Source organism: Salvelinus sp. IW2-2015, linkage group LG28 (genome assembly GCF_002910315.2).
Source record: "Salvelinus sp. IW2-2015 linkage group LG28, ASM291031v2, whole genome shotgun sequence".
Taxonomy (NCBI): domain Eukaryota; kingdom Metazoa; phylum Chordata; class Actinopteri; order Salmoniformes; family Salmonidae; genus Salvelinus; species Salvelinus sp. IW2-2015.
This window is the reverse complement of record NC_036868.1, coordinates 1097406-1112062: the sequence shown is the minus strand read 5'-3', so window position 1 is coordinate 1112062 and position 14657 is coordinate 1097406. Positions and strand designations below refer to the sequence as shown.

The following is a 14657-nucleotide window of genomic DNA, read 5'->3' as shown; positions in this document are numbered from 1 at the left end:
TCTGGCCTCGGCCTGTCACTGGGTCTGGTCTGGTCTCTGGCCCTCAGGCTGTCTGTCTGTTGTCCTCTGGCCCTCAGGCCTGTCTGTCTGTCTGTCCTCTGGCTTCTGGCCTCAGGCTGTCTGTCTGTCCTGTCTCGGCCCTCAGGCCTGTCTGTCTGTCTGTCTCTTGGCCCTCAGGCCTGTCTGTCTGTCTCGTCTCTGGCCTCAGGCCTGTCTGTCTGTCTGTCTCTGGCCTCAGGCCTGTCTGTCTGTCTGTCTCTGGCCCTCAGGCCTGTCTGTCTGTCTGTCTCTGGCCCTCAGGCCTGTCTGTCTGTCTGTCTGTTCCTGGCCCTCAGGCCTGTCGTCTGTCTGTCTGTCTCTGGCCCTCAGGCCTGTTGTCTGTCTGTCTCTGGCCCTGCAGGCCTGTCTGTCTGTCTGTCCTGGCCCTCAGGCATGTCTGTCTGTCTCTGGCCCTCGGCCTGTCGTCTGTTCTGGCCTCAGGCCTGTCCGTGCTGTCATGTGACTGATCCTGGGAACAGAACAGCCAGCGCTACTGCATCTATACAGTCCTGAGGCAACCTGGCTTAATATCAATTCAATTCATTGGCATAGAAAACATACTGTATATTTACATTGCCAAAGCAAGTGAAATAGATAATAAACAAAGTTAAATAACCTCTCTCTCTTACTCTTTCTCTCTTTGCTCTCTCTTTCTCTTTTCCGCCTCTCTCCTCTTTCCCTCTCTCTCTTCCCTCTCTTCCTTTTCTTTCTCCGCCTCTCTCTCTCCTCTCTCCCGCCTCTCCTCTCTCCTTCCTCTCTCGCCTCCCTCTCGCGTCTTCTCTCCTTCACAGTGAAACTGTTTGAGGTGATAGGAGATGAGAAGACTCTCTACCTAGTGATGGAATATGCCAGTGGAGGTAGTTACTTAGTAATATGCCAGTGGAAGGTAAGTTACTTAGTATTGCCAGTGGAGGTAAGTTACTTAGTATATGCCAGTGGAGTAAGTTACTTAGTAATCGATGCCAGTCCGGAGGTAAGTTTAGCTTATGTAATATGACTGCCAGTGGAGGTAAGTTACCCTTGTATTATGCCAGGTGGAGGTAATGCTACTTAGTTAATAATGCCCAGTGGTGGTAGTTTATCCTTAGTAATATGCGCCGTGGGGTAAGTTACTTTTATGCCATTAGTAAGACTGTATTGGCCCAGTCGGAGGTAAGTTTTACTTAGTAATATGCCATGTGGAGGTAAGACTGTTACATAGTAGGTATAGTAATATCAGTGAGTGTTACAACTTCGATATGGCGTGAGGAGTTACTTTAGTAATATGGCCAGTGGAGGTAGTTTACTTAGTAATATGCCAGTGGAGGTAAGTACTTAGTAATATGCCGTTGGGGTACAAGGTGTAAGTTACTTAGTAATATTCAGTGGCAGGAGTCTAGTATGCCAGTGGTGGTAAGTTACTTAGTAATATGCCAGTGAGAGGTCAATTACTTAGTATTGATGCGCCCTTAGGGAGGTAAGCTTACTTTTTAGTAATATGCAGTGGAGGTAAAGGTACTCATTTAGTAATATGCCAGTGGAGGTAAGTTTACTACTTAGTAATTTGATCGTACCAGTGGGAAGGAGTACAGTTTTAGCTCTCTTCTAGCTAATAGTGAGGCCCCAGTGGAGGTTAAGTTACTTTAGCTATATAGGCCTATCTTCACAGTGGTGGTAAGTTATCTTAGTAGATCAGTGGGCCAGTTGGAGGTAATTAAGATACCTACTTAGTATTGAGGCCAGGTGGAGGTAAGTTATACTTATTAGTAATTGGTGAGGCCAGTCGGTGGTAAGTTAACTTAGTAATAGGCCAGTGGTGGTAAGTTTAATAGTTTAGGCCTGCAGTGGAGGTAAGTGATATGTAATTAGGCGTAGTGAGTAGCTTTAGTAATGACCAGTGAGAAGGTAAGTACTTCTTTACTGTATATAGGCCAAGTGAGGTAAGTTTACTTAGTAGATAGGCAGTGGAGTAAGTTGACTATTTAGTAATGATGGCCACAGTGGAGGTAAGTTAATACATTAACGTAACTTGTTTAGTAATTATGCCCAGTGGAAGGTAAGGTTAACTAACTTAGTATATGGCCAGTGGGAGGTAAGTTAACTTACTATCACGTTTACTCTTTTTTAAGTATATGCGGGCCATGGAGGTAAGTTACTTCTTTGACTTTAGTGAATAAGTTTATGCCAGTGAGGTAAGTTATTATTAGGTTAAATATGCCAGTGGAGGTAAGTTACTTGTAGAGTAATTTAAATGGCGGGCCACAGTGGTGGAAGGTAAGTTACTTAGTAAATATGCCAGTGGAGGTATACAAGTTACTTTTTTTATTAGTGATATGCCCAGTGGAAGGGTAAGGTTTACTTAGTAATAATAAATATGGGGTCCAGTGGAGGTAGTTTTACTTAGTAATGGATTATGGCGGCGGGCCGTAAGTGGGTGGTTAAAGGGGAAGTTATAAACTGCCTTCATCTTAGGTATGAATGTTGCCGATGGAGGTAAGTTTACTTTTAGGGTCATGCCAGTGGAGGTAAGGTTACTTAACTTAGTAATTCAATGTGGCCAGTGGAGGTTAAGTTATTAGTAAATGCCAGTGGTGGTAGAAGTTATTCTTTAGGTGTAACATGCCAATGGAGGTAGTTACTACTTAGTCATATGGCCACCAGTGAGGTAAGTTTTATGGTCTAATATGAGGCAGGGTAATCGTGTGTAGCAAATAGTATACATCTATAATAGCTTTGAGAATAATGCAATGAATGCCCATGTGAATATTAAATGCCCAAGTATTAATCCCTGATTCTACCCGCTGCATAGTATGCCAGCCCTCCTCTTGAAAGAGCTATCCTGTGTTATACGCGAACTGCTTCAGGCAACTTCAAGGTCTGAAATGATGCTGTTTAGGGTAGAATAGAGGCTATGGGCTGGAACAGCAAAAGCGCAGCATATAACCAGTAGCTTCCTCTTCACGCAGGAGGAGGTTTGCGTCTGCCATTCGCCTGCTATTGTATAATTAGTGAACCTTGGTTTTTTTATAATTAACGCATAAAGTAATGAATTGCTTAAAAAACTTACGGACACAGATTAGATATAAAATGAGGCGCTGTCCCCGTATACCTAGGCCGCGAATTATGCTTTCAAGAAACCTTAATGAACTTACAGATTTTACTTTGAGGAGGCAGTTTAATCCTCCATTCAGTCAAAGGTTTCACTTGGGATGTTAAAAACTCTCTATCTCTCCCTCTTTCCTCGTCTTTCCCTCTGGTGTCCCCTCCATCCTTCTGTCCTCGCTCTCTCTCTCTCTCCTCTCACTCTCTCCCACGCCAGTTCCGGTCTGTTCATTCTCTCTCGTTCTCTCCTCCGTCATCCTCTCAGCTCTCATCATGTAGGTGCTTCTCTATCTATCTCCCTCCCTCTCTCTCACTGCTCCTGAGTCAGTCTCAGACCTCTATCTCTCCCTCTCACACCCCTTCTTCCCCCTTTTTTCCTTCCGGGGAGTTTGGACACCTCGTACCCATGGGAGGATGAAGGAGAAGGAGGCCAGGCTAAATTTTAGAACAGGGTACCGGAGTGGATGGATTTCAGCACCACACACGCACACACACACTAAGACACACATGTTCAAAGACTCCCTGGGCTGGGTGTCCACGGACATTGACAGTGATCAACACACATCATACACACAGTAGACTTTTCAAGCAACCCAACATGGCAGGTACTGAGCCCTGCGAGGAACAACCAATTCGCTTGGCCAATACCTACTTAAGACCCTATATTGGCCTAACCAATTAAGTTCTGCCAGTGGACGAGCGCTGTATTATCACAAAAGAGAAGGGCAGCAACGTATATAGGGGCTCAATTGGTCACTAACACTGTCAAACGTAGAGATCATTGGTCAGTGTTTCCATACTATCACTGTCAAACATAGAAGGCTGTAATTGGTCTCAAAGTGTTTCCCACACTAACAACTGGTTCAAGAACGTAGAGCTCATTGGTCAGTGTTTTCCCAACTAACTGGTCAACGTAGAGCTTCATTGGTCAGTGTTTCCAACTAACTATGATACTAGATAGAGGTTATTTTTGCATATGGAAAAGTTATGAGTTGGGTTTTAATTCACTTGAACCACTAGGCTGTTATTAATTGATCGACCGAGGCAAAATGACTGTCACTAAAAAGAATTAGAGACTGGCAAAAAATGTATTCTCCATTGGAGATGGCAAAATGTATTCCCCATGGAGACTGCAAAAATGTAATTACCGTGTCACCATTTTTAGATAGTTACTTTATAACTACCCACCCATAACAATCCATTGTATGGTTATGACTGTAATCAGTGAATAGCTAATTCTGTTCCAATCAGACCCTGCTTATAGATGAAATCCACCAGATCTGCACACACAAAAGCACACTACCACCACCACACACACACACACACACGACAGTCCACCACTCACCACACCACATGTCAATGGATTTCCACTGTTTAGCCCACAAAAGCACATCTGTTGTCCATCAATGGAAGTTTGAGAGGTGTAGGTGCTTGCGGGGGTTGGATGTTGTTAATCGTCACGACAGCCAGAGACAGACAGACAGACAGGCCTGAGGGCCAGAGACAGACAGACAGACAGACAGACAGACAGACAGAGACAGGCAGACATACAGACAGAGACAGACAGACAGATATACATACAGACAGAGACAGACAGACAGTCTACCATAGCAGCTCACTGCAACTCTGCTGCTGCAGCCTCGAGCCCACAATCACCACCTGAGCAGATAACTCAGCGTGTGTGTATGCGTGTGTGTGTGTGTGTGTATGCGTGTGTGAGTATGCGTGTGTGTGTGTGTATGAGTGTGCGTGCGTGCATGTGTGACTAGACACAAAGCACTAGGCTGAAGGAATGTAACTGTGAAATCAAAGCCTACAGTTAGGTGGAAAAGCCCCGTACTAGCAGGCTAAATCTCGCTTTCTGAATCACTGTCTGTTTCACTGTCTGTCTGTGGGTGTGTTCCAGAACACACTCATTTAGCAGGATAAGGATAGCTGCTAGACAATATTGATATTGTGTACCTGAGACTATAAAAACTTCTGTGGACATTGTTAAGATCTGTACAGATTTGATGTACAGTGTCTGTTTACACTCATTCCGACTCTTTCTTAACTGATCAGTAAGCCCTTGATTGGGCAAAACAGTGTTAGAGCTGGGACAGAAAAAAACAACACTGCACTCCCTGAGTTTCCACACCAAGAATAGAAACCGTGCTATATTACACTATTGAAAATTCAATTTGGCCTGAAATTCACCTTGCTACTCTTAGCATCATCTGAACGTTGTATGCATCTGCCTGCTTAAAATGTTGCTTTGGGCTACTTTGCATCCCACCGAAAGAAATTGTCTAGGGGAGAAACACTGCAGATTTTTTTCAAACATATGTTGTAGGGCCCTATAAAATCCGTATTGCGAAGAACGCGGACGGAATCAAGGAATCCAAACATTAAAACGGAACTCAACAATATTCAAAAARGTATRGAAATTAGTAGGAAATCAACTAAATCTATTGAACTTAGTTGWAAATGCATTKATTTGCCCAAGTGAGACATGAACATGAAGTGAGACATGCATTTTGTTCATGCCATAAGACATGAACACAATGTATCAGTGAACTGTATTTTTATGCAACTGACAGGAATTCCCCTGTCTGTGTGCATGTCTATACTTTGTGTAGCCGTTAGCGATGATGCTAACGATATCCTTTTTTTCCCACTATTAACCTTCTCAATTAAAATGTTAACTTCAAAGTAGCCTGACAGAATGATTTCATCATTATTTGAATCAATCCAGTGGCCATTTCTTTTGCAAACTCCGCCTTAACCAAACAACGGTCTCTTCCTGGTGAGCGCTTGCATTAAAAGGGTAACTGCACCCAAAAATCTAATTTTCTTACATTTTCCCGGACATCAAAAATGGTCTGCTGATGTGGTTTAAACATTGTTTAGACTTAAAACATCGAATTTTGTTGTTTTGTTTTCCCCCCCTATTTTTTTCAAATGTGATTTTGAGAGGGAAAACCTGAAACCTTGAAAAACAAAATGGAGGAAATTTTTGGGGAAAATGGAATCAGGCAAAAAAAATCTAACTGATTTTAGAGGTTTCATGTTGATGCAGCCACATGCTGTTTTGAAATGAGACCGTAGCCAACTAATCCCACAGTCTCTCTCCCCCTCAGTCTTCTTCAGTCTGACTCCCTCTATTCTCTCGCTCTTTCCCTGTCGGTACCATTTAGTCTTGTATCTCTCCCTCCATCTTGCTCTCCTTCAGTCGGTCTCCATSAGTCTCTCTCTTCATCACCCTCCCTATCTCCCTCCTTCTGCACTGACCTACCTGGGTTTTGGGAGCGAGGGAGTGAGAAAGTGGGTCAGCAGAAGAGAGGAAGTTGGGCGTGAAAAGCACCAAAAAAAAAGGGAAACAGTCTCTTCCCCCAGGCCTAACCAGACGATCGCCAACCATGTGCCGTAAAATTTAGACCAACCAAAAGCTACACTTCGGAATTAAGAAAGCCAAACAGCAGTACAAAGTCAGGCTGGAGTTTTACTAAAAACAAATGACTGCTCGTCTGTCTGAAAAGGACTAAAACAAATTACGAACTACAAACCAAAAGCCCCCCCGATGTCAGACGACCCCTCACTGCTGAATAAAGTAAACCAGTTTTACTGCAGCTTTGACTCACAAACGCCCCTCCATCACCAGGACAATACCCCACACCCCTCCCTTCCTCTCTAGGCACCTCTCTCCTCTATCCATCTGCCATCCCAGGAAGCCCCCACCCCTGGTCATCACAGAGCAAGAGGTCAACAGACTCTTTAGGAAACAGAACACCAGGAAGGCTGCTGCCTCCGACAAGGTCTCTCCAGCCACACTTAAGCACTGACCAACTCTCTTATGTTTCCATGAAAATATTCCAACAATCACTAGAGCAATGCACTGTTCAAATAAAATAAAATTGTATTTGTCACATGCGGCCAAATTCACCTTACAGTGAAATGCTTACTGACAAGCCCTTAACCAACAATGCAGTTTTAAGAAACGGTTCCTGCCTCTTTAAAAATCCTCCATCATTGTTCTAGTCCTGAAAAAAGGTGTCCTGCTTGAACGACTACCTCAACCCCACTGCAGTTCGCCTACAGAGTTGACGCTGTCAACATGGTCCTACACTGTATCCTCAAACACCTTGATAACTCAACTAATGTGTAAAGATATTATTCTTCACGTCTGTGCGCATGTGTGTACCATTTTAAGTCCTTAGTGATGTGGACACAGAGGAAACATAAGCTCTAGACCGACTCCACTGCAGCCCCATCYATGTGGATGGTAGCGTGCTTGCCACCTGTTTCTTGTATTCCACGATCAGCTCCTTGGTCTTGCTGACGTTGAGGGAGGTTGTTGTTCCGGCACCACACTGCAAGGTCACTGACATCCGCCCTGTAGGCTGTCTCCTCAATGCCGGTGATCAGGCCCATCACCGTTGTGTCGTCAGCAAACTTGATGATGGTGTTGGAGTAATGCGTGGCCACGCAGTCATGGGTGAACAGGAAGTACAGGAGGGAAATGAGCACGGGCCCCCATTCTGAGGGTGGGCATGGCAGAAGTGATGTTGCCTACCCTCACCACCTGGGGTCGGCCCGTCAGGAAGTCCAGCATACAGTTGCAGAGGGAGGTGTTCAGTCCCAGGGTGCTAAGTTTGGTGACGAGCTTGGGAGGGGATAATGGTGTTGAACGCTGAGCTGTAGTCAACGAACAGCATTCTCACATAGGTATTGCTCTTATCTAGGTGGGTAAGGGCCACATGAAGTGCAATTTAGATTGCGTCGTATGCGGTATGCAAATTGGTGTGGGTCTAGGGTTTCTGGGATGATAGAGTTGATGTGTGCCATAACCAGCATTTCAAAGGACTTTATAATTACAGATGTGAGTGCTACAGGGTGGTATTCATTGTGGCCTGAAGCCTTGGGAACAGGAATGATGGTGGTCATCTTAAAACAGGGGGATTACAGACCGGGACAAGGAGAGCTTGAAAATGACGGTGAATATGCCTGCCAGCTGTTCTGCGCATGCTCTAAAAATGCGCCCTGGAATACAGTCGGTCCCCGCGGTCTTGCGGGTGTTGACATGATTAAAGACCTTACGTCGGCACCCAGACTGTTCTCACACCCGGAATTCACACCCGACCTTCACACCCATTCCATGTTGTTGTTGTCGAAGCGTGCATAAAAGTTTGTCTGGTAGAAAGGCATCATTGGGCAGATCACTGGGTCTTCCTTTGTAATCTGTAATGGACTGTAGCCCCTGCCACATGCGGTGTGCATCTGAGGCTGTGTAATATGATTCCACCTTATTCCTATATTGTCCTTTTGCTAGTTTCTTGACTGCATGTTCGTAAAAGGACTTCTTGTATTTGTTCCTGTCCTTAGCCGTAGCCTCAGGGTTGTCTGCGATAGCCTCGTGAGAGGTAGTCCTGTCCTTCAGTTTAGCGACAAACTCTGTGTTAATCCATGGCTTTTTGATTTGGGAAGCTTATCGACTCACACAGACACAGTCTCCAGTTGTTTCCTCTGACACATTGGTGAGGATGGCTTCCGGGTTAAGCGAGCAGTGTGTCACGACCCTGCGGCTTGGCAGCGTCGTGTTTCATGYGACGCATGGCCRTCGACCTTCGCCTCTCCCGAGTCCGTACGGGAGTTGCAGCGATGGGACAAGACTAACTACCAATGGGATATCACGAAATTGGGGAGAAAAAGGGGTAAAAGTAATTTCAAAAATAAAAGTGAAATAAAAAATGATAGCGGATGCATTGTGAAATTCAAATAAAAACGCCATCTTTTGTCCAGTGGTGACATTCTCATTCCCAACTTTTTTAATCCATTGGTAGGAATTCCCCCCTTATTGTCCCAGACTGTTCTCATTCTCTCGCTTCCTCTCTCTTACACTATCACACACACACACACACACACACACACACACACACAGTGTCTGTCGTGTGCGTTGTGGTGTCTGTGCGTGTTGTGTGTGTATTGTGTGGTGTTGTTGTGGTGGTGGGGCACATGAGAGTGGGAGCAGAGGGGACCTGCTAGATGATCGCCAGGGCTTAATGACACACACACAAAGAGTGACACAAACAGGCTTTTGTACCCCCAGGAAGAAGGTCGCTGTGTGTGTGTCTGTGTGTGAGAGAGAGAGAGAGAGAGACAGGAAATGGGAACACTGGAAAAATAAAAGGGGGATTTCCGACCCATGGATTAGAATAAAGTTGGGGGATGGGGGTGTCACCACTCAGGAGAGGAATTCCCAAACATGGGACAAGGGAGAAGGGGAAGAGAACTTAGGAAAGGACGGCAGCTGCCATTTCTACTGGTAATGAGTCCATTCATTCAAGAGATGAAAGAAATTCCTAATTMAAAGTGAAGGGACCATTTCCACGTTGTTAAAATATGCTAGAAAAGTGTAAAACTGGAGACATAAACAATCTGGAAGCACCTCGTGAACATTGGGAGGCATGAAACCGTCATATGTTCATGTACGTTGTTTTTCCTATCTGCACTCCTGCCTACATAATTGCCCATTGACCTTATGGGATACTTTTTTTTATTTTATTTTTTTACATTTTAAGAGAGTAAGTTTAAAATGTTAATTGTTTTGCCCTATAGTAAACTAAGTAGTTGGTTAGCTACTGTAGCTACATTTATTTACATTTCACTAAATTAGTTTGCTAGCTAGCTGGAGTAATTCAACTAAGTTAGCTTGCCAGCTAGCTAGCTAGAGTTATTTGCATGTATTCACATACTTAAATGTGAATAACTCGAACTAACTAGATTACCAAGCGAATATAAATATGAATAACTCTGGCTAGTTAATCCTGCAAGCTAACTAAGTGCACATTAATAGCTATAGTAATTCAACTAAGTTAGCTAGCTAGAGTTATTCACATTTATATTAGCTTGCTAAGCTAGTTAGCTAAAGTTATTCACATTTAAGTAAGCTTCCTAATATGCTTGGATGGTATCCAGATTGTCAATCCTTCATACTGACCTTGTGCCATACCGGGATATTCGGTAATACCAGCATTAAACACACAGGGCGCTCTTCAAATCCCACTGATAGCATTGCTAACCTTCGGATTACATAGTAAAAAGTACAGGTAACATCCCATAGAGAATTCGAACTAAATGCTAACGAAAACATTTAACATTTTATACAGACTCCGACCTAAACTATACGTGTAACTAAAAAACGCTACTCACAGTTTGCTGCATGCACAAAACAAATATTAAACACCAAGGGTCTTGATCCAGGAGCGAATTCTCTGCTGTTACGAAGCGAATGTTTGATTTTGGATGAKGCTAACCACTTAGCTAACTACCTACTAAATTAGCAAACCAAAATTCACAACTGCATAGCAATTAGCACATTTTAGACAGTTAACTTAATAGTTATAAGATATCTAGCTGGCAAACATTTAGTTGTGAATTCCATACTGTAACTAGATCACCTGGCGCATGCTGCACAACAGCGAGTGACTCACAAGGCTCCGGTCTCTCGTGCTTGTAAACAAACACCACGTGACTGTGACAGGTAAAATGCAGAATGCAATCTTTATCTCATAACGTATTGCACAAGTTTACTGCAGGTATTTACTTAAGTAGCTACAAATAAATAAAACGTAAAGAAATTGTTTCAACTGTATTGAAAAACTATCCTGTGGTTTTTCCAAATACCCCGGTATACTGTATTCAGCKCAAGCCTACTTGATTGCTAGTTAACTTGCATAATGTTGTTCGTYCCTCCAAAAATTATGAAGTGCCTGCTTTGTGTTTACATTTTCAGTTWGTGCCAATATTTGATTGAATTCATATTCAAATTGAAATCAACTCTCTCAGTTCCTCCTCTTTTGGCAGCTTCCCAATCCCACACACACCAAGCCCTGCCCCCTGTCACTCAAACAGGCAGTTCCTTGTGCCCGAGATTCACTCTGCATGCATTGACCAAACACAGCATGCAGTCAACAGATTTTTCCAAACAAGGACACAGCTTTCCACTTTGATTCTTAATATAAATCCAAGTTTTCTATATTATACTATTTGTTTGTGTAACTTTCTCTCTGCAAACGCTAGTTAATGTTTATTTGCTTAAATCACTTAAATATTAGAGCCAGGCCTCTATTTGAGCCAGGCCTCTATTTCCTTTATGATCACAGCTTTTGCTCATTTGCTTGGTAATTGTTTAATTCCAGCATTTTAATAAATTTCTTCATTCCCTGCACTAATTTGTTACCATTTACACACGGCGTCACGTTTCTTGTCTTAGTATGCCTCTATAAATGTAAAAAAAAATAAAAATAATAATAATTGACAGAATAATTATTCTCCTCTTTGACTGTGCATTTACAGCAGATCTTACTTTCGCCACTAGAGTGACCATCTGATTTCTAAGGTTCTGTAGAGGGGTGTGAGAAAACGATTATTTTAACGGATATGGACCATTTTCTGAATATGATTATGACAATTATTTTTTGTCATTATCTGCGATAAGAAAAAAAGCAATTTTCAGCTGCCAGCACTCATCTCTCTTTCACGCGAACAGAGTGAAGCACTGTGTGCTCCAAACAACTATTGGCTAGTTCTTCTGTCTGTTAAGAAATGGGGCGGGGTAAATTGGGTGAACCTGCTACATTGATTGTAATGGAAAAAGCCGCTCTCCGTCTGCTCTCATTTCCCCAGACAGACACACGGCTCTGTTTCTTTCACTCATCTCAGGGCACACCTTTCCCCTTTTCCAAACATTGTGTATGAATCAGAAATCAATGTTGTTCCAGCCATTTAATTCATGTCTACTTTGCTGAGGCCATATGGTTGTTTTAGTCTGTCTACTTTGCTGAGGCCATATGGTTGTTTTAGTCTGTCTACTTTGCTGAGCATAATGGTTGGTTTTTAGTTGTCTATTTGCTGAGGCACTGGTTGTTTTGTTGTCTATTTTTGCTGAGGCATTATGGTTGTTTAAGTCTGTTCTGATTGCTGAGGCATATGGTTGTTTAAGTCTGTTTATTTGCTGAGGCATAATGTGTGTTGTTAAGGTCTGTCTACTTTGCTGAGGCCATATGGTTGTTTTAGTCTGTCTACTTTGCTGAGGCCATATGGTTGTTTTAGTCTGTCTACTTTGCTGAGGCCATATGGTTGTTTTAGTCTTTTTACTTGCCGTTGTTTAGTAGCCCTACTTTGTCTGTCCGTATAATTATTCCATTGCTGACGTCTGTCGTTATGTTGTGATCCATGCCCATGCATTTCTCTCTGCCAGGCATGTTTACTGAGTGACAGATCATTAAAAAATAAAATGACAAATGTAAATAGTTTACTTTGATTGTACAAACACTGTGGCATAACTGTCGTGAGAGAAAAGCTTTGCTCCTCTCGAAAGTGAAACAATAGATGGGACAAGTGAATTAGTCTACCTTCATCTAAATCTGTCTGGAGTAAAGGCAGGCAGTAGTAGCCAGCCATGCATTAGGCTATTTATTAGACTATTTTGTTCATTATTGAATAGGACTAAATAAGTAAATCATGTGCATTTTCATCTGCCAGGGTCATTTAACAATGTGTGTGAATGAGTGAAGGAACATAACGATGAGCTCTGAGTGACAGCTCAGTAATGAAGGAACATAACGATGATCTCTGAGTGACAGCTCAGTAATGAAGGAACATAACGATGAGCTCTGAGTGACAGCTCAGTAATGAAGGAACATGTGTTTCGTATGGGTCTTAAGGTTCCAGCTCAGTAATCTCTGAGAAATTAACTGATGTAGCTCTGATGATACTAGTTGCGAGCTCAGTATATGAAGGAGACATAGACTGACAGAGCTCTGAGATATGATAAGCTCTAATGAACAGCTCGAGTAATGTAGTGTGAACATAACGACGAGTTCTCTGAGATAGTCTGAGTTGACAGCTCTATTAATGATGGAATCATATAGACGATCTCTGAGATGAGTCCTCTGAGTGTAACAGTAGTCATGAAGGACATTAATGATTTAGCTGAGTGACAGCTTCAGTAATGTGCACTTGAGTACAGGCTTTACCGCATTTAAGCACACTTCGGGTTTTCTAATGGAAGTAATCGATTTACGAGTATGAATTGTGATAAAACGGAAACAATTACGAATATGAGTATGACGAGATTGGCACAACCCTAGTTCTGTACTCCCGAAGTTGTTGACTGTTTTTGTGCTTGCCAGTTAGCTAGCAGTTCTCAGCTGATAGCAGCCAATGGCTAGCAGTTTCTTACTGGCGATAAAAAAACGGATGATTGCCATAATTTTCTCTGAGTCATTACTGAATTATTTAATGTAACAAATCAAACATTAAACCTTGTAAACAATTAATAGTAAATCATGGTAACCTRGTAAATAATTAATTTAGACCGGGCGRTTATTTGAAACAGGTGTTTATGTGCTGACAGGTATGTATGTCTGATCAAATCAAATTGTATTTGTCACATGCGCCGAATACGACAGCCCTAAGTAAGCATTTCACTGTAAGGTCTACCTGTTGTATTCGGCYCATGTGATTGTGTGTCGTTACCCGGCTATTAAAAAGAGACAGGTGGCTATTCGAGACTCAGGAAATAATTTAAGTTTTATGGAAGTTGGTCRTAGCAAGCTGCTAATGTGCCAAAATGTTTTGTTTTAACCCCTAATGCTAATCGCTGCTTAGCTAACTGGCTAGCTAAATCCACTGAGATAGGGAAAATGTTGCTAGCAAACTTTTGCTCTAATACAGGCTTGTACCAGTGGTAGATTATAAATCAGCATTGTTTGTGCAACAGCTTGTTCATAAATCAGAGATGAAATGGCGAAAAATATTCTAAAATCTTTGTCTGAATGTACAGGTAACAAAAAAAAGGCATTGGGCCACCACAAGCCAGAACAYCTTCAATGCACCTTGGCATAGATTCTACAAGTGTTTGGAACTAAACTGAAAGTATACAACACCATTCTTCTATGAGAAATGACATCATCTGGTGTTTTACTGATGCTGGAAACCGCCGTCTCAGGCGCCGCTCCAGAATCTCCCATAAGAGTTCAATTGGGTTGAGATCTAGTGACAGACAGCCGTGACATATGGTTTATATCGTTTTCATGCTCACCAAACAATTCAGTGACCGGAAATTGCATTTTTGTCCCCCCCCCCAGTTTTATCATTGGAATGTGAACCAAAACGAGGCAGCGGTGTGCTTTAGGACCAGGAGTGACGCCTCAGAGAGGTCAGACAGGCTGTTCGGAGTGTTTATCCGACATGATAAAAAATAACAATACATTTTTTTAAATTATGTCCCCTCCACTTCTAAAACCAAAGTTGCACCCCTGCCAGTACCCATCTATTTAAAGCCAATTAGGGTCCCAAGGGAAACACTGACCAACACTTTGGTTCTTACTCTGTCACAACCATCTCTTTCCTTACTTTTTCCATTCGTTGTCATGCCAAACAAAACCGCATTCCAAGTGCCCACTGTATTCCAACCATAAAATTCCAACAGTTTACCCAAGCCACTGTATTCCAACCATAAAATTCCAACAGTTTACCCAAGCCACTGTATTCCA

The 14657-nt window shown here is 42.7% G+C and overlaps 1 protein-coding gene across 1 annotated transcript in view; it reads right to left on the bottom strand.

Moving 5' to 3' along the window:
- Positions 1-14657, bottom strand: part of LOC111954054 (MAP/microtubule affinity-regulating kinase 3) — a 144009-nt gene that overhangs the window by 58766 nt on the left and 70586 nt on the right. Inside the window, 1 exon segment of the mRNA XM_070435733.1 lies at positions 7440-7637. Coding sequence (XP_070291834.1) covers positions 7440-7637 — 198 coding nt within the window.